This window comes from Mauremys mutica, chromosome 21 (genome assembly GCF_020497125.1).
Source record: "Mauremys mutica isolate MM-2020 ecotype Southern chromosome 21, ASM2049712v1, whole genome shotgun sequence".
In the NCBI taxonomy this organism is placed as follows: domain Eukaryota; kingdom Metazoa; phylum Chordata; order Testudines; family Geoemydidae; genus Mauremys; species Mauremys mutica.
Window position 1 is genome coordinate 13,909,809 of NC_059092.1, and position 21,034 is coordinate 13,930,842.

The 21,034-nt window shown below is 42.2% G+C and overlaps 1 protein-coding gene across 5 annotated transcripts in view; it reads left to right on the forward strand.

Annotated features, from left to right (window-relative positions):
* Positions 1–20,309, forward strand: part of FHAD1 (forkhead associated phosphopeptide binding domain 1) — a 67,024-nt gene extending 46,715 nt beyond the window's left edge. For 3 of the 5 annotated variants that reach the window (XM_044996284.1, XM_044996287.1, XM_044996286.1), the window contains 6 exons: positions 1,650–1,785; positions 3,214–3,338; positions 4,372–4,467; positions 6,213–6,433; positions 8,025–8,190; positions 13,045–15,808. In XM_044996284.1, the coding sequence (XP_044852219.1) occupies positions 1,650–1,785; positions 3,214–3,338; positions 4,372–4,467; positions 6,213–6,433; positions 8,025–8,190; positions 13,045–13,143 (843 nt within the window). In that variant the 3' untranslated portion in view covers positions 13,144–15,808. Of the gene's footprint in view, positions 1–1,649; positions 1,786–3,213; positions 3,339–4,371; positions 4,488–6,212; positions 6,434–8,024; positions 8,191–13,044; positions 15,809–20,057 lie in introns of those variants that run through there. The other 2 variants (XM_044996285.1, XM_044996288.1) reach the window with 2 other exon arrangements.
* The last annotated feature ends 725 nt before the right edge of the window (positions 20,310–21,034 follow it).

Below are 21,034 nucleotides of genomic sequence, written 5' to 3' on the forward strand. Positions count from 1 at the left end.
CTTCTGAAAGCTTGTGATAACAGTTTTTACGTACTGCACAGGCATTTTGTGATGATTACTTATCCAATGTTTGTACAGCCGTTTTGCAAATGTGAAGTGTTGAAAGTGCTAACCGTTGTTATAATTGCCAATTAGATTGTGCAAAGCAGCTTGGAAAAAAGATACCATACTCTAGCTCTCCCACAGCACATTCCTATTCTTTCCTGTGATATGTAGGCAGATAGGGTCTAATGTACGGTATAGGATATTTTTGTGAATAAGAAAAGGGAAAAATGTGCACAGTTTTCCTGCTTTGTATTGAAATGCTGTATATATTACTGTCAAAAATACGAACCAATTCAAAAAGCTTGTAATAGCAGAAAGAGGTTTTTTAATTAACATCTTTATGAAAATCCTCTGTAATAATAAGCAGAATGCAAGACGAACTGACTTAACTTATACAGCCAAAGTGGTGAATCATGGCTGGGCGTTGCACTGAGAATTATCACCAGCCTCTTATTACACACACATGAGGTGGGGAAGTTTGCAGCTATATATGTGCAGCGCTACTTATTTTTCATTTGATAAATGAATTGATTTTAAACAATACAATGAAAATAAGCATTGAGACCCTAGATAGTATCCTCCAGTTATCATTAGCTGGATGCAGTTTGAATTGACGTGCTTACATAGACATCTGTGTATATTAATCGTAAAGCCAGACACTGAACAGTGGTGGAATACTGAAATGCATAATTTATATATATATTTTAAAAACAAATAGGGGCATGATTTATAAGATCACCTTCAGATGTGGCGTTCAGAGTGAATTGCTTTGAAAACAACAAACAAATCAATGTGAGATGCAGTTTCTTGAGAAGGCAGGGATGGAAATAATTGAAGAGAGCGGTGCCTTAATTTAAACCTCTGTTGAAAGGGGTTGAAAAAGCTGACTTAACATTCAATTTACACATTGAGACCAATGCCGAATAAGCTGCATGGAGGTGTGGCGGCCGCCATCTTGGCTGCCACAGCAGGGACTGAACCAGAGCCCTCCAGAGCTAAGGCGCATGAGCTGCAACAGCTTGAAGTGAAGAGCCAAAACTTTGCAGCTAGGACAACTCCTGTCCTTTGCGGATTGATGCAGAGGGGGCCCTATACCACACATTCTCCAGTGTGTTACATAGGCACTGCTGTCCAGCTGACTACTCCTGTTTTAATTCCTTATCTCTAAAACCGATGGAGAGAGCTACCACAATTTGAAGACTTCAATAACTCAGACATAGGTTAGGGGTTTGTTATAGAAGTGGATGGGTAAGATTCTGTGGCCTACTTTGTGCAGGAGGTCAGACTAGATGATCATAATGGTCCCTTCTGACCTTAAAGTCTATGAGTTTTCCCACAGCAACCAGAATTTGATTCTCAAAACACCTAAGATGACCAGCACACGACTTCTAGCTGGCGAGATCAGAATCACAAATACTGCAAGTGGGGTAATGGTTTTAAGGAAAGCTGCAGAATTGTAGGGCCCAAGCACCTGCATGCATGTGTTTACTTTGAACCAAGGTTATGATATGGCAGTTATTCAAGAGTTACATGGTGCTCGTTTGTGCAGAGCACAGTAATTTGTAACATAATCAAGGATGGTTTGGATGGGTTTCTGATTTCAGAAGCAGACTTTGGACTTGGCGGACCTAGGAGCTAAGTGTAAAGGCCTCAGACATGAGGAGATAATTCAGCGTCAAAAAGATGCACTGACTGAGCTCCGAGACAGAATCAAGACGCTGGAAAAGTCTCAGCCTTTAAGTAAGTACAGCACGCAATTCTGCTAGAACATTTCTTGGTAATTGTGTAGGTTGAATATAGCTGAAAGAGATACTGGGCTCTTGTACAACAGTGAAAGAAATCAAATCTGTGATGCTGGGATTACTGAATTTTCATAGTATATCATGACTAAGGCCCCAGTCCTCCTAGGACTTTCCCACGTGTTTAACATTGAGCACACGAGTAGCCCCATGCAACAGAATAGGAATACTTAGATGTTTAAAGTTAAGCATGCGTGTAAGTCTGTGCAAGAGTGGGGCGTAAACCAATAGAACGTTTAAAGCTCGGAAAGGCAACTAACCTACATTGTGCAACCATTGTCCTTATATGGCCAAAATCTGCTCTTGCTTTCACCAGCATAGAGTTGAATGGATTTACACTTCTGCAATGCCAGGCCCACAGTTCAATGATAATAGATGCATACTGTGTATCATTCAGAGACAAGTGTATGTAGGTCTATACCTATGAAGGGGCTATATTCTGCTCAGAGGTCAGCAAAACGAATCAGCAAGAAGAACTCTTTAAGCTCTGTTCACTATATTTTAAGATTCAGATACTGAGCAGAGGTCTGACTAGACATCTAAATATCATGGGCCACATCTCCTCCTGATATAAGCAGGTACAACTCCACTTAAGTCAATAGTTATCCCTGCTTATACCAGCAACGAACTTGGCTCTGCGAGCAGTATTAATACAGTAAGTTATATGTGTTTTTGCTGTTAGGTTCCTTTCCTGTTTTAATTTAACTTTTTAAATTGTACTCTCTCTGGGTATGTCTACATTTAAAGCTGAGCAAAGTGATTCCCAGCTCGCTTGACATACTCACGCTAGCGCTCATCGAGCTAACATGCTAAAAATAGTCGTGTAGCTGCAGTCACAGCGTGGCTAACCCATACTGAGTACAAATGTGCCTGAACCCCCTGGGTACATACTTAGCACAGCTAGCTTGTGCCACTGCTGGCTGTGTACCCTGCAACACTATTATAAGTAGTGCACTAGCTAGATGCAAACGAATGCAAGTATGTCTGTGCGAGCTGGGAATCACACCCCTAGCTCCAAGTACAGAAGTAGCCTCATTCTCTGTCCACAATTTATACATCTTCAGAAAAATACCGAAGATAAGTATAATCCCCATAAAATTCCAGGATTAGAATAGTAATTTCCAGTGCAATCCCTAAATTTCAAACCTTGAGTACAGTGTCTGATTACTAGATTTATTGTGGGTTCTGTCCCTGATTTTATGAGAAATACATTCCATGTGTTACCCATTTTATATTTATATTTTTACAGGAAAATTTCTTTAGGAAATGTTGAGAACTATTATTAAAACAGTGTGCTTTTAGTAAACCCATTACATCGTACATGTGACAATGTAACAACTCTGCGTGGGGGGGTTTCTTGTTCCCTTAGCTATTAACGAGAAGGTTCCTGAGCCACTTATAGTGCTAAAGAAAGACCTATCTGAGAAAATAGCTCAGAAAATAGGCTTAGAAAAGGAACGTGTGCCATCATCAATAAAAAAAATGGAGGCCAAGGTAAACAGAATTTTATATGTTGTTTTAGTTGTGGTTACATTAGAATACATAGGAACATTTTTAAGGTGCAATAAGAAAATCTACAGATAAATATTCCTTAATATCTTTGTCTTTTTAATACAGTTCTTGAAGTCATCTGTCTTTACAAAAAGTGACTTCCTGTAACTATATCTGTATAGAACTTTTCCAATATCTCTCTTCTTTAGCTCAGCATTGCACAATGAATGTTGAGTTAACACTTTTAGGCTGAGATTTTCAAAGCTGCATAGAAGATTTGGACACCCAGTTCTCAATATTTTTCACTTCCATAGAATAGTGCTGATTTACACCAGCAGAGGATCTGGCCCCACTGCCCCTACATCCTCTGAGGGTTCATCTTACTATCTGCTGTTAGGCTGTGAACCATGCAAAAAGGCAACAAAATGTATACGGCGAACAAGAAAGGAACTCCCCTGATAGTGTGAATGAGTGTAAAAAACCAAGGAAGCCAATTGGTGGAATCAAGTGGTGTTTAAGTTGAAGTGAATGTTTTGATGTTCACATTATAGTTTTTTAAATCATTTTCTGCCTTAAAAAGTCAATGGTAGTACGGGCAAGCTCTGGCTAAAGAGAAGAGCGTGATAGCAGGAAAAAATGAACAGTCCACATGTAATCAAAACCCAACGATCACTGGGCACTGAGCAAGAGCTGGACCCTAATTAAAAGCTGGTAAAAGCTTCATGTGGCGGTGGTGCCCCTTTGAGGGTGGATCAGAGAAGAAAGAGGCATGGTTAACCAGAAATCAGGTGTGTTGAACATGTCGTCTAGTGTAAGCAGATACTTGCTGACAGACCCTTGTTTAGACCCAATGCTGTACTTTGCACAACAACATAATAGGCCTTCTGACAGCCAGAAATGACACACTTTGACATTGGTGGGAACTTTTTAACCACAGCTTTGGGTTCTTGTGGTTGGTTTGTTTGTTTTTTTTCCTGTGGGAGGGAGAACAGGATTTGGTCTACAAGTAGTAAGGAGATCCATTACTTTATTTCAGCTTCCAAGCCATTTTCCCAACACATATTCAAATGTAGCCTTAGAGAGGACAGCAAAGCTGGAAATGTCTGATGCTTTAGACCTCAGCGAGAAGATGGTATGTAAATAAAAGACAAGGTACAGTCACATTCAGGAACTGTATATTGTGGGTCCTGTTAAAATCAGTGTCAGAATTTAGTGATCAGCTTCCAAGTACCCTGGGAATCTCATGTATTTCTTAGGGTATGAATTCATATCTGCAGGAATGTCAAAACCTCTGTTAGCTGCCTGGGAAATATACAGTCCGAGCAGCTCCCAATGGCATGTGTTTCTTTTCCCTTCAATTTTAACCTCCAAAAAAAGGTTCCCTTGAAAGACCTTAGATCTTTGAATGTCTCCTTAGTATGGCATTAAAATAAAGCCCAAATGAATTATGTAGCCAGACTGCCCTCCAGCTAATGGGCCTCTGGAATGGCATGATAGCTTACTGTCGTGGATATGTGCTGGAGTATGCTTTGCCTTAAAAGAAGAGAGGATATGTAGGAATAAATAGCCTGAGACATAGGGATTTTTAAAATATACTTTAATGAGTTTGGGAGTAAGTGCCATCCTTAACCTTCTCTAAAACACAGACCACACACACTATGTAAAGCCAAATACTCAGCCCCATCCTGAGGTTTGGCAATTTAGCAATGTTTAGTTCAGACCTTTCCCCCAAGCTTAGCTGCTCCTAGGATTCCTACCTCAGAATGGCTCTTCTGTCTCTACTGCCACCTGCCTTGTAGCAGGATGGGATTATGAGCCACAAGCATTAGCGAGTCAGCAAAACACACTAAATACTTTCCTGTCAGAATCAAGACCTAATAACAGGGGCAGGGTGTTTCAGTCAAACATTACCAGGCCTGTTGCACGTGTGATGCACAATATAAGAAGGGCTGTGTACATAGAGAAGCCTCGAAACTTCAGGAGACAGAGAGGACTGAGTGTTCCGTATGCGAATAAATGGTTGGGTATCCCTCTGACTGACTGGAAGTGGAAGCCTGAGCCAAAACTCCAGTAAAACAACTGGCTCAACTCCCATGCTGTGTTGAGGTGGAAGGAGTTTTTGCTATATCAGTCTAGGCCTTTAAAGCCTGCCCGTCATCTGAATGCTTCACCCCCTGCTTTCCACTTCAGCAGAGGTTATCTGAGTGACACTTCTCTTCCCCGCAGTGTGGGTCTGAGAATGTTTCCACCTGAGCCTGCATATCCCCAACAATGGCTTTGTGAGCCGCTGCTGAGAACCACTGCCCAAGGACACAGTCAGCGCGCTGACTCATCTTCTTTCTATTTATGTCCCAATTGCTGCGTGTCATTTATCTCCCCTTTTTTAAAATGTGCTGATCATCATCAAACGACGGTAAATAAAATCTCCCTATTTTAAACCCAACAGCGACATTTCATCCTGGTTTCTACTTCCTGGAAACAACACTGACCTCCAAAGTCTAGTTAGTTTCGAGTCCTTATGCCTCCATTGCGTGGGCATTGTGACAACCCAACACATAGTGACTTTAGAACCATTGGATGCTGATCCAGTTCTGCACTTAACTGCTTCATAGTCAAATTAATTTGTCTAATACGTTATGAATGAATTTACATATTTGATACGTTATTGTTCTGCTTGATTCCTTAGGAACACATAAAGAGGCTAAGGAAAAAAATACGTTAAATTTAAATGACGAGGCTAGCACACAATAGTTTATTTACTACCTTTGAATCCTTTGCACTAAAGCAGAATGAAAGCAGATGGGTTGAGCAGTGTGATATTTTTCTAATTAGGAGTCAGCACACCTAGTAAATAATTCACTCTCTCTCTTCATACAGTACCTCAACTTAATTCATGCTCTTGGAAGTCTGATGAATGTGAAGGAGCTGACAGGAGTGCAGTCTGTTAAGCATCTTTCTCAGGATGAGAGGGAAGAAGTGAGAATGCAACGACAGAAGGACCTTGAGCTGCTGTACGATAAGATCAGCAAACTCAAGAGTCGGCTAGAAAGGAAAGAAGAACTACTGAAAGAGTATGAGTCAGACATTGGACAACTCAGGTAGAGAAAACACACTTACTTACTATTTGCTAAGAGCCATGACAGTGGATCCAGCTGTCTTAGCAAAAAGAGCCAAAACTGACAAAAAATTGTGAAAAATTTAGTGAAAGGAGCATATTTACAATTCAGTTTTAATTACAGTGTCCTTTTGTGTTTCCATAAAAACATTCACTATGTTACTGCGTGGAAATAAAGCTGGTGTAAGCTAGGAAATGCCCTCTTTGAACTTCATAGCTCTCTAAAATGGTGTCTTCTAAGGCCACATCAAGCTAACCAATGAAATGAATTAGGAATTCTATTTAAAAACTAACCATACAAGATGGCACAATGTCAATTTTTGTACTAAATACCTATGTGTTGTTAGGATTGTCCTTTACAAGCTAAGTATGGAAACTCTATTCCCAGTTTTCAAAAATGGATATTTTAATAGGACATCCAAATTCTGAGCCCCTATATCAGCACTTAGGCAGTCATTCATTTTAAGCATTTGAGTGCCTATTTGAAATCCAAGTTTAGGGCTGGTCACTTAACTGCCTACCATAGAAACTCAAATTTGAAAATAGGATCCTGCAGATGAAAATGATATCCAAAGGTTTGTAGTAGAAGCAGAGGGACATCTGCTTTTATTCTGCAGCAACATTACGCTTGTCTGTTTTTCCTGTTTGAGATTTATTATTAGTAACAGATACAATAATTATATAGTCTTTAATTATTTATATGATTCTTTGATGAATCCATGGCAAGTGATGTAGTGTTATTCTGCTTAATCATATGCATCACATGTGGTGTTTGTCTCGTACAAGAAAAATATCTAAACAATTTGGAAAATGAAGCCAAAAAGAACAGTGGAGTGTTAGATGAGATTCCCTGGAATCTCTGGTTAAAATTCCACCCCGAAATTGAAGGGAAGGTTGGGGTTATTTCCCTGCCTAGTTAAAATCCCCATCCCTGTGGATAGTAAAGTCTCCCTAACAGAACTAGCTATCCCTGGAACACAGAAAAATGCTTTTTAAAGGGATTTTTTTTTACTTTGAAATGTACAAAATTGCCCCAAATGTGCAGGTATTTCAACATAATTCCTAAGGACAGAACTCCCAGCAGCCCCTCCTGAGTCTTCACCTAGTGTTCGCTATCCTCACACACCATGTACTTCGCAGAACTCAAGTGTAAACATTCTTAGCAAACACACTCGGTATGTTGTCGGTGGGATGATGCTACCTCCTTGCTTGGTTGTGGTTCTGAGAAAGCATTTTTGTTTCAATAGAATGAGTAGATTCCCCTTCCCTAGCCATTCCTTTCAGCAGAGACATGCACCCTAAAGAGAGGGGTTTATCATGGACTAAGGAGAAATTTTTGTGGGAAGTCCTTGTTAAAATATTTTCAGCATTTCACAGGAAAAACGGGGGGCCTGTTTCTCATTTACACTAAGACCTTTTTCATGCCTCTGGCAGTGTAAAGGAGCCTTAAAGTGAGTGTACATGTAATTTATCCTCTCTTTTTAGGGCCTCTTACACTGCCAGAGATGCATCAAGAGGCTGTAGCGTAGATGAGAATAAAGCCCAAAGGACTTTCTCTCTTCTGTTTTGCCCAGGGCGAATAAGGTATCTTTGCAAGCGTACCAGGCCGAGATGACTAAACTGGAAGACGAAGTCTACAGAGAAGCAGAAGAAAACGCTCTGCTAAAAGAGGCTCTAGAGAGGACACGGTTCCAGCTGAATCAGGAGAAAAGGTTGAACAGAGCTGTTAAACTGCATAAGGTAACAGTCTAGGGACCAACGCCATGGCAGTGCTTCCGTGAACCTGGCACCTAAACAGCCACTTCTCCAGCTGTGTGTTGGACAGGGGGCTGAATTTTGGTGGGTGCTGCTTGGAAACATCCTCGCTGTGGCAGGCACTGGTGCAAGATTACAGAGATAGCTGCAGGGTTAACATTGAGACGTCACCCTGCCATCCAAACACCACAGAACAAGACCCTGCAAGTTTTGACTTGGCCATGTGGAGGAGGGAGGGGAGCTAATCACAAACATGTAGTAAGCTGGAAGGGCCTCTGTGTGGCTATCTTCGCACAGGGTTCAGCAGATCCCAAGGAGCCTATCACGTTAATATGTAACCAAGAATAGAACTAGCTGAGATTTGGGAACAAAAATAGTAGCACACTTGCTATTTTTTCCTTGCTTTCTCTAATCTGTCTGTGTAGTGTCATGAGCTTGGAGAGTGCTTTGTAGCTACAAAAGGGTTTTATCCAGACTGTCATATTTAGTTGATGCTTTGAGTCTTCATCAAAATGTCCCTTAGAAGGGTGAATTGCACATTGATACAAGAAAAGACCATTCATAATTGAAGGAAGTATTGCGATTAAACAATAATTGTCAGCAGTTAGCTGCTTTTTTCATTGCAGCTTTATGTTGGCTTTGGGAAATGTGAGTAACTAAGTCCACTTTGTTGGTGTTGGTTTGGAGTCATATTTAGTTCTGATGTATCTCAGCTAAATTTTTGATAGGATGTCCCAGGCAAGATTTGCAATTGGATGTCATTTTACTGGTATTTTCACCCAGAGCCATTTAGAGGAACTGGAGAGGAGAAGTGAATAGTTGTCACCATGTTGTACTTGTTCACAAAAAGACAGAGCCAGGAAGGTACGAATATGTCTGAACACTTGCTCATAGTAGCAGGAGCAGTGTAATCATTTTGCCTAACTTATAAGGTATGGACTTCAGTCCATCTAATAATACTTAATTTGTGTGTCATAACATCCATGAATGAAGAGATTGAACTGGCCCAGCAATATGAATGAAGAGCTGTCAGTAAGGTAATAGTAATATTAATGGCATTGATCCAAAGAACTCAAAGCAGAAACCCCATTACACAGACTGGGAAACTGAGGCACAGAGAAGTTAAGTAACTCATTCAAGATCACATAGCCAGCGGGAGGCAGAAACAGAACCCAGCTCTCCCCATTTCCAGTCCCCTGTTCCATCCAACAGAGCACAGTGAAGTAGGGGAAAGCCAGTGCTGCAACTGGATGAACAGCAGGAGGGAAGCAGCAACGAACTGTGGCGGGGCAGAGGCGCACACAGCAGGAGCCTGGGGAGCAGATGACAACGCACGGGAAACTGGGAGGGGCTGCCAAAGAAGGTGGGAGCCATGTATTGAATTAAAAAGGCCAAATTTGGAACATAAGTGAAATGACTATAATTCCATAGAGGGTCTCAGTGTATGCACATCCTGAACTCCTCAGGGGAACTCTGGCCTCTTCATTCCTTAGTTGCCTGTTATTATTTCTATGTGCAAGGTACTACAAACATCAAGAGGTGCAGAATTTGAAATTTCTGCAAGCTCTACCTAGAGAACCTTGAAAGACATTGTACATTTCAAAGCTGCAGCATGCACCAGTGCACGGTCATCCTCTCCCTACACTTGGATGTCTGCACTGTGCATGCCTTTTTCTGATTACATAACGAGTTAGTGAACTGTAGATTCTTGCAGTAAACCCCACATCATACTGCATAAAGTTATGGTTCTCTTATCCACTTGGTCAGCGTAAGACAATCACCTTAATTAACCTGTGCTCTGTCTAATGCAGTCCATGCCTAATTCACCCACTAATTGTAAATCTCCTTTTATAGAACCTGGGTGAAATTTTCAAAAGTGCCTTAGTCCCTCTAAAAATCTAATGAGATTTATTTTGCTTAGGCCCTTTTAAAAACTTTACCGTCTACGTCTGTAGGGGAAGACATTCTTGAAGTCACGATTTACCTTCTCTGCAGCTGAGAGGTCTTTTTTGTAAATCACACTCCGTTTATGGAATCTAAACGTCCCTATATCTCTATCTGAAACAGAATTGTGCAGCATCTGTTATTTGCTTATGAAAATATCTAGTCCAGAAGGGCCCAATGGTCTTTCTGTTACGGATGTGGCCACACCATTTGCTTTAAGCATCTGTAAACACAAGTTATTACATTTTACTTTTTATCAGGTAGGAAATAATATGGTCTTGATACACCACACAGGGGGCTCACTCTAGTAAAGTGGTGCTTTAGAATTGTTCAGTATATTTGGAATTCATTTTAAAGATCCATCTCCTGGAGTCATGTGATTACCTGAGACGCTCAGCATTCATTTTTTAAAAAAGTCAATCTCTGGCCCTCGTGGTTGCAGAGAAAAGCCTGAAAACATCATCTCCAGAGGCTCAAAATCCAGAAGGCAAAAGAATAAAAAGAACCCAAAATGTATTATTTTTCAACTGTCATGATTTTTTAAACCAGTTGCCTCAATATGGGGGGCCTGACTCATGATTTTTGAATGCTTGGGCTTGGCAATCCTCTGAATTTGTCGTCGCAGACGTCATCCTCACACTTACCATCCTTTCACCCTGGAGCACTGGTTTTAGTTCTCCCAGGCGCAAGGATATACGGAGGGAATTCCAAGGTAGGGTTATGAACCAGTAATTGGTAATCTTCTTTACAGATCTACACCCACCTATCTTACACAGCTCACTTAAATCCCTAATATTCACTAGGCAGTCCACACAGATGAAACGAGATCATTTCTTTGTGACTTGTTGATCACAGCTTAGTTACCATAAAGCTCCATGTACACGTGTGATGTTTCACAAATAATATCTGACATTCCCCTGTGGGGGAAGGAAACTAGTACATTTTATTTGTATTAACAAGCAGATGCTTAAAAAAACAGGATCCAGCACCAGATTCCCCAGATCAGTTAGTAAGGATTATAAAGGGTAGGTCATGCATAACAAATCTGATTAACTTCCTTGTGGAAATGACAATGAGAGCTGACAGGAGAGAGGCAGCAGACGTAATGTACTAGGAGTTCAAGAGGGTTTAAACAGTACCACCAAGGGAGAGACGTACCATGTATAAGATTAGTAATTACAGTATTAATGATGAAAAATTGGCATAGTGACACTGGTCGGATAAGGAGGGGCGATGAGTGATGCAGGGATTGTCCTAACCTCCGGTCTTAGTCACACTCCAGAGAAAAGAACTTGCAGTTGCATGTACTAATTTTCAGACTAAATGCAACCGGAAGGGAAACCAAGACCTAAAAGAACAGAGCTTACTCAGAAGAGTGAGAAGAGAGGCAAGAAACAGGGAAAGGCAGTCTGTTCATGAAAAGGACGTGGTGATAACAGTGAAGGGAATATTTCTAAAATACTTCACCTCCCTTTGTCTCTGCACAATCACAAGTATCATCTTATAAAACAGTGCCCCAATCATAGAATATCAGTGTTGGAAGGGACCTCAGGAGGTCATCTAGACCAACCCCCTGCTCAAAGCAGGACTAATCCCCAGATAGCTTTTTACCCCAGTTCCCTAAGTGGCCCCCTCAAGGATTGAGCTCACAACCCTGGGTTTATCAGGCCAGTGCTCAAACCACTGAGCTATCCCACGTTTAGGCCCTTCAGACTCTGGTCTAATCTGCATTTATGCAAGTCACCAAATCATCAGACAAGTTAGCAGAATGCAGTGGGACTGGCATTCTCCTACAAACAGTTTCATCACTGCAATAAACAGGAGTACAGCTCATTAGGATTAAAGTGCATTGGCAATGCTATGTGAGGCTGTGTGTGGCGTGTCATGTGTAAGGCACTGAAGGTAGTTGTCCCTCTCTGTTTGGCACTGGTGACGCCTTGGAGCACTGTGTCCAATTCTGTGTCACACTTAAGGAAAGACGTGGACAAATTGGAGCGAGTCCAGAGGAGAGCAATAAAAATGATAAAAGATGTAGAAAACCCACCCTTTGAGGAAGGATTAAAAAAGCAGGCTTGTTTAGTCTTGAGAAAAGAAGACTGAGGGGGGGGGACCTGATAACAGTCTTAAGTATGTTAAGGGCTGTTGTGAAACAGATGGTGATCAATTGTTCTCTGTATCTACTGAAGGTAGGACAAGAAGTCGTGGGCTTAATCGGCAGCCAGGGGGGTTACGTTAGATATTATAGGGAAAATTAAATTAAGCTCTGGAATAGGCTTCTAAGAGAGGTTGTGGAGTCCCCATCATTGGAGGTTTTTAAGAAGAAGTTGGGCAGACACCTGTCAAGGACGGTCTAGGTTTACTTGGTCCTGCCACAGCACAGGGGGCTGGACTTGATGACTTCTTGAGGTCCCTTCCAGCCCCACATTTCTATGATTCTGTGGTTTAACCCAGCTCTATTAGTAGCTCATTGTTAGGAGGATTAAACTGATTAATTAAAAATGGGTCCTTAAAGTTTGGTTCTGAGATTCAGATTTAGGTATCGTAAGTGACCTGATTTTTCTTAAGTCCTGGATATGCAGCCGCTTCCGTACAATGAACGAGGCCTCATCCTCTCATCCTGGCCTTCCATCTTGTGTGCTGCACTAACTAGGTGTAGGCATCATAGACAACACTTGCACCACTGCACCTCCGTCCATGTGGTGTTACTGCTACTGCATGTTGGCAATCTACACTAGCAAGTTTACCCTTTGGTTTAAATCTGCATTTAGTGCATAATATTGATGTGATGAACACATGAGCATGAGAAAGATAGGAAAGTTCAGGGTTACATTGCAACCTACAAGCTTTAAGTTGTCCCATATAAGAACAATTTTTTAATCTCTCTCTGTCTCGCAGCCTGGACCCAAAACAAAATCATTCCCTGAAAAGCTGAAGACGACAGACCATGTGATAGAAGCGTTTAAGAAGAGAGCACATAGTAATGCCGCCTCATAGGCATTTCTCTTGCAAAATCCTGTGGTAGGAATTTGCCAAGTAATGTAATACTATTTGGGTTAGACCTGTTATTAATTGTATTGTTTTGATGAGAATCCATTTAGCCCTTGTGTAAATACATGAGATGCTGCAGTATATCTTGAATTACATAGGACTTGTTTTTTCCTTAAGTATGTTGCTTATGTACCATATTATATTTTTGATTATTAGAAGCGTAAGAAAAATGGTCATTTTAATACAAACTGATATATAAATTCAGAAGTGTATATTTTATCTTTATACGTATCCTTTTTTAAAATAGTCTCAAACGCCTAAGCTCTGCTTAGGTTAAATTTTGTTATGTTGGTGTAGTTCGCTTGAGCCCTGACACAATCCTGAATCCAAGTAGATCCATAATAAAGTTCCAGCATGAGGTATGAAAATGGACCACCAGGTTCTAGCAACTAAATTCCAGCAGTGCATAAATATGACTGAACAGAACCATTCTGAGTCCATTGTGTAATTACAACCAATTGAAAGAACGCTGTTCATTTACTAGTATCTTACTTAAATAATACACCTGCATGAGCAATCTGGGAGCCACATTTGATAAGCAGCCTTAGGGACCAACCCAAATTCCCATACTCCAGTGAATACAGAACAGCAAGGGCTCACCTGTCTATTACTCTGAATAGATGTATTATTTATAACTATAGCATTCTTGAAAACTAAAGGCTATTTTCCTTTGCAAAATGAGAGCAAAATGGTAGTAGCTACTCCGCAAAATAATCCTTGATATCTGAGAAAGCTACTCTTGCTAAGTAGTGAGGCAGATGTTAGCCCATTTGCTGCTGGGTCAGTGCAGTAAGCTAGTGGTTCTGGTACACGTTGTCCCCACAGTCATTCTCCCTTTGTTGTATTCTGAACAGTTTGCACAGAGCCTTTCAACAATGGGTAATTTGGATTCTAGGCTGTATAGATAAAATCTTCTTATATTGCAAATTGTCTACATTTTGGCACTAACAAACTGGCTCATTAGTGCTAAAATGTCCAGTGTGTGGACATGCTTTAGTCAGTGTCTCACTGCTAACGTTATGTATGGTATAATAGCCCGTAACCAGTAGCTCTTTTCTGGTGCAGATTTGGTTTAGTTCCTAACACACTGGGTAAAGTCTGTCTCTGTTTAGGACTTGGCCTATTTTTCTTACCAGATGTGCAATGTGCTTCCATCTGTACAATGTCCTGAGTTTATTTTGGGACAATACATAGCCTCACGTGCCTGTTTTATTTTAACATTTTGCTCTGACCCCGTCCATCTGTTCTGTCTGAACCTTTGCAGCAGTTCTTCCTTGAGGGTTTTTTGTGGCATCGTTATTTTTCAATCCTCTTTTATTGCCCTTCCTCCTGCCCTATAACATTAGCTAATTTCTATAGCTGTAGTACCCTTGAATAATCTAGTTTTGCATGTGGCTATCACTTCAGTATTGTCCCAAGGATTTGAAAAGTCTCCTCTGTCTTGCTTGTGATAAATTTAATCTTCTGGTCAGCTGCTAGTAAGGTAATCATTACCAAACTAGCATATGCTCCATTATTTCCTATGTTTTTTTCTTTCATAGTTTTATCCATTGCTCTTCCCAGTGCATCAGCTATGGATGTAACTTTGCTACAAGTGGAAGACTTTCAGGTCATCTCAGAAGCTTGATCATAATTCTTTTAATCTGCAGAGGGCAGTCACTCAGTGACTTCATAAAGAATAATTGCTGGTTAATGGTCAGTTTCAGACCCTTAATAGTCGAATTAAACAGTTCTCTAGCAAATATGTTTAGCAACTTTTTTATCTATATGTCTAATTTCCATATGTCGGTCAATATTGTAGCTAAACAACAGCTCATCACTGATAATCAGACCTTTGCTCAAGGTTTTCAAATGTTTCAAGATATTTTGCAACACAGGGAAACTGTTAAGGTTATATCATTCCTGCAGAGTTCTGATGACACCAAAAATCAATAGCTTTGCCCTTGGTGCTCAGCATGTGATACAAAAAGTCTAGTAACGTCCAACAATCTGAGAAGTTGAGGAAACTAGTACAAGCCATGTACTTGGTGTGTTACTGCTCTTCCCAAATTGTTAAAAACATATAAATGAAGTCAATTTGGCCTGATTTTCAGAGGTTCTGAGCAACCGCAGCTTTCTGTAGAAGTTAGTGGGAACACATATGTGCTCAGCACCTTTGAAAATCAGGGAAATTATTTTTAAAAAGCTTATTTTTAATAGGATACCTATTCTCAAGATTCAGTGCACAGAGCCAATGTGCTACAATAACCTTTTCCAGCAACCTCATGCATGGAAATATCTACATCTTTGCGATTCACACTTGCATTGAGTCATTATTTTACCTCTGTATCTGGCACTGGTCCAACTGCTGCTGGAATACTGTGTTCAGTTTTGGTGCCCATAATTCAATAAGGAAATAGATAAATTAAGGAGGATACAGAAAAGAGCCATGAGAATGAACAAAGGGTTAGAAAACATGCCTTACGGTGAGAAGCAAAGAGCTTAATCTATGTCCTGGTCTACACTGGATGGGGGGATCGATCTAAGTTACACAACTTCAGCCATGTGAATAATGTAGCTGAAGTTGACGTACTTAGATCGACTTACCATGGTGTCTTCACCGCAGTGAGTTGATTGCTGCCGCTCCCCTGTCGACTCTGCCTGCACCTCTGGTGGCGGTGGAGTACAGGAGTCGACGGGAGAGCACTCGGAGGTCGATTTATCGCGTCTAGATTAGACGCAATAAATCGATCCCCGTTGGATCGATTGCTGCCCGCAGATCCGGCGGGTAGTGAAGACATATCCTATGTAGCTTAACAAAGAAAAAGTTAAGGTGTGACTTGATTACAGTCTGTAAGTATCTACATGGGGAACAAATATTTAATAACGGGATCTTCACTTCTAGTAGAGCAAGGTATAACACAATCCAATGATTGGAAGTTGAAGCTAGACAAATTCAGACTGGAAGTACGGTGTACATTTTTGACAGTGAGGATAATTAACTATTAGAACAACTTATCAAGGGTCACGGTGCATTCTCCATCACTGACAATATTTAAATCAAGGCTGGATGTCTTTCTAAAAGATCTGCTCTAGGAATTATTATGGGGAAGTTCTCTGGAGTGTGTTATACAGGAGGTCAGACTAGATGACAACAATGGTCCCTCTGGGTTTGGAATCTATGGAAGAAGTTCTCCTTTATAGCTTAGACATATTTGTTTGCTCTGCTTATTTCTTCACCACTGGTGTGTACTTCATAGAACAGCTTCTGAAAAGTTGCTCCACTAATTCCATTATAAATGTTCTTTAGTAATTGCATCTCTAGTACTGTGAACTGGTACTTTAATTAAATATCATTTTCACGCCCTATAGCCTGATGGGGGTTTTGTCTTTGTTTTTTTCTTACTGCCAGGCCATTGAAAAGGACACAAAACAACCACGCTTTTAACTGCTGCTCTCAGTTCTCTCCCACTCATTCAGTCAGGCCTCGTGTTGAAACCAGGAGGTTTTGACAAGAGACTGGCATTCAAAAATATCTGTTTCAAGTCAGCCAGCTACCATCCTAAGGCTTGATATTCTCAAAATAGCTGGTGACAAGCATAAATCACCTTTATCAAAACTATTTCTATTGCCAGAAAACTTAAGACCTGAACCAAAGAGGAATAATTTAAAGGAAACAAAAGAAGAATCTTTATCTTGTTGAACACGCAAAGCAATCATTAAGGGTTACGTATTCAGCTGCTCTGTAGCCCTGCCTGGTTTTGCAGGCACTGAGCTCTAGCTACCTGATTGCAGCTGCTCAAATAGTCTCCTTTGCATCAGCAATTAAATTGTGGGTGCATCTTGTAGATGTCAGACCAATTCTCCAATTTCTCAAGGTCATTTTGAATTCTAATCCTGTCCTCCAAAGTGCTAGTCTCCCCTTCCACCTCGGTGTCATCTGCAAATTTTATAACATACTTAGATAAGGGAGTGGACAGTATCAGAGTGAGTAGCCGTGTTAGTCTGGATCTGTAAAAAGTGACAGAGAGTCCTGTGGCACCTTATAGACTAACAGAAGTATTGGAGCATGAGCTTTTGTCGGTGAATACCCACTGCATCAGACACACTATTCACCCGCGAAAGCTCATGCTCCAATACATGTTGGTCTATAAGGTGCCGCAGGACTCTTTGTCCATTATCTAAGTCATTCATGAAAATGTTGACTAGTGCCAGACCCCTGCAGGACCATATTTGATGCTTTCCCCCCAGTTTGACAGCGAACCATTGAGAATGGCTCTTTGAGTACGGTCTTTCAACCAGTGTTGTACCCACCTCATAGTAAGTTCCTGTAGATCACATTTCCCTAGTTTGCTTACAAGACTATAATGTGGGCTGTATCAAAAGCCTTACTACAATTAAGAAATATCACATCTACAGCTTCACCCCCCCCGTCTACTAGACCAGGAACGTTATCAAAGAAGGAAATTAGGCTGGTTTGGCATGATTTGTTCTTGATAAATCCATGCTGGCTATTCGGTATAACCCTATTCTTGAGGTGCGTCCAAATGGATTGTTTAATAATTTGTTCCAGTATCTTTCCAGGTGTCAAAGCTAGGCTGACTAGTCTACAATTTGCCGCGTCCCCTTTATTCCCCTTTTTAAAGATGGGACCTTTGTTTGCCCTTCTCCAGTCCTCTGGGACCTCACCCATCTTCCGTGAGGTCTCAAAGATAATCGCTAATGGTTCCGAGATTGCTTCAGATAGTTCCTAAAGTACCCTACAATGAATTTCATCAGGCTCTGCTGAATTGAATATATCTGACTTATCTAAATATTCTTTAACTCATTCTTTCTCTTTTTTTGACTTGCATTCCTTCCCCCTTTTGTTAATATTAAGCATCTGGTCATAATTAACCTTTTTAGTGGAGACTGAAGCAAAATAAGCATTAAACAACTCAGCCTTCCTAATGTCATCCATTATTAGCTCTCCTTCCCCGCTAAGTAGAGGACCTACACTTTGTCTTTCTCTTGTTACTAAAGTATGTAAATAACCTCTTATTGCCTTCTCTCTCCCTTGCTAGATGTAATTCATGTTGTGCCTTAGTCTTTCTAATTTTGTCCCTAGAGGCTTGCATTCTTCTTCTAGCAATTTGTCCAAGTTTGCACTTTTTGTAGGGTTCTTTTTTGATTTGCAGGTCATTAAAAAGTTCCTGATGGAGCTATATTGGCCTCTTACTGTTTTTCCTATCTTTCCTTCACGTGGGGATAGTTTGCTGTTTTGTGTTTAATATTAATTTAATACAAGGATATAAATATATCCTTAAATACAGTGTTTTTACCAGCAGTTTTCTAACTTGTCAGTTAATGCTGGCATTCACTTAGCTCACATATAGTGGTGCTTCTGTGCATATAAATATACGCACATATTTATTTCTTGACAATAATAAAGAAAGACTCTTTTTGGGGAGGCAGTGGAGGCTTGGCTGCTTTTTCATATGTCAGCCAGCTCTTCCTGGGTAACCCTGCTATGCCGGTGCCAAGTTGGGCCCATCACAATCACTTTCACGGCAACAGACCAGTGTCACAAACACAGGATTATGACTTGGCTGCAGGGGATTCCAGCAGAAGGAGAAGCTTGGCGGGAGAGAAGAAAGTTCAGCTCATCACTTTAGGGGAGGGAGAGCCCCAATTAGCAGTTGTATTTTTTTAAATGAAATATCTATCTCCTCGACTAATTCATTTCAGTGACAGTGAAATGGACTTCCCCAATAGAGGTTTCCTTTAATGGTGTTGATTAATGAATATTTAATATGCAAAGTAAATGGATTTGGGATCTGAATACTAAAATGCAGCAATAATAATGCTTAGCTCTTACAAAAGCTACTGTCTTGTACAATTCCTTCTAAGGTCTACCTACCAAGCATGCTCCTCTTTTTGTAGCATTCTGTGATGTTACCTGGTCTGTAATTGTTGTAAGATGTTCAGCTATCATAGCAATGCTTGGTATTAAAAAACCCAACCTATTAATCTCTTTCAAATGCTGGCAGATACTAGTTTGACATCTCTACACACACCAGCTAATCCATTGTCCCTCCCTGCCTACAGCAGCCTCATAATCTCCCAGGGCAGATATATCATTATTACACACAATATGGTCATAAAACACCGCAAGGGCGTAATTAGCTTGCAAATGTGTGGTGTCTTCCATTCAAGGATCTCAAAACACAAATTAAGGGGGAGAGAGACAGACTCTCTCTCTCTGTCCCTGTTTAACAAGCAAAGGCCAGGCACAGAGACGTTAAGGGCCAGGGCCCAGATTCACAAGGGTAATCAATGGAAGTTAGGAGCCTAAACAACCTTTAAAAATCTGGCCTTAAGTGACTTGCCCAAGATCCCACAGGAAGTTTGTAGCAGAGATAAAAATATAATTGGGAGTCCAGGCTCTTGGTACTAGCTAATCACTTGACCCATGGTTCCCAAACAGCAGCCATCCATCAGACCCACACCAGCACCAATGGGAGGGAAGGGGTGTGTTGGCCAGAATCTCCTTAAGCGGTGGGCCACTTTATGAGACAGTTTAAGAACTCCTGGACTAGCGCGTGGGAGTGTAGAAGACTAGCTCACCAAGGACTGCTTCCCCCAGGAAACGATACAGCTGGGGGTGCAGGGCATAGGAGGGGCTGAGAGAATTGCGCTGGTGGCTAACGTTTGCTCCAGAAGGAAACTCCCTCTCTTTAAAAGGTGGTGCCTGGACTAGGGGAGCATCAGGAAGAGAGGCAGCCTATTAGCCTCCCCTGTTTGTGTGTGTCCCGCTGCAGCCCCTGTGCTGGGCACCAGCCTGAGTCTGTTTGTCCTGGATTGGACAGCAACCTGATGTGTCTATCCGTCCTGTGCCACAGCCTGTATCCTGTCCAGCCTGACCCTCCCGTCCGTCCTGCACTGTGCACCAACCTCGCCTGTCTGGTCTGTGCTCCAGCCATGTCCTGTCCAGCCGGACCCTCCTGTCCATCTGACCTGTGCTTGACCCTCTGTCCCATCTGTAAGTCTGTCCTGCACTGTGCACCAACCTGACGCGTCTCTCCGTCCCTTGTCCTGTCCAGCCAGACCTGCCTGTCGCTTTGTCCTGGGCCCCAGCCCCTGTCCTGTCCAGCCTGCCCCTCCTGTCTGTCCTGCACTGTGCACCAACCTGCCCTCTTTGTCTGTCCTGTGCCCCAGCCCCTGTCATGCCCAGCCTGCCCCTCCTGTCTGTCTGCCCTGCACTGTGCACCAACCTCACCTGTCTGTCCATTGCCCCAACCCTGTCCAGCCTGCCCCTCCTGTCTGTCCTGCACCATGCACCGACCTGCCTTGTCTGTGTCCTGTGCCCCAGCCCCTGTCCTGTCTAGCCTGCCCCTCCCGTCTGTCCTGCACCGTGCACCGACCTGCCCCGTCTGTCTGTCCTGCACTGTGCACCAACCTCACCTGTCTGTCCTGTGTCCCAGCCCCTGTCCAGCCTGCCCCTCCTGTCTGTCCTGCACCGTGCACCGACCTGCCCCATCTGTCTGTCCTGTGCCCCAGCCCCTGTCCAGCCTGCCCCTCCTGTCTGTCCTGCACCCTGCACCGACCTGCCCCATCTGTCTGTCCATTGCCCCAGCCCCAGCCCTGTCCAGCCTGCCCCTCCTGTCTGTCCTGCACCGTGCACCGACCTGCCTCGTCTGTCTGTCCTGTGCCCCAGCCCCTGTCCAGCCTGCTCCTCCTGTCTGTCTATCCTGCACCGTGCACTGACCTGCCCTGTCTGTCCTGTGCCCCAGCCCCTGTCCTGTCTAGCCTGCCCCTCCCGTCTGTCCTGCACCGTGCACCGACCTGCCCCGTCTGTCTGTCCTGTGCCCCAGCCCCT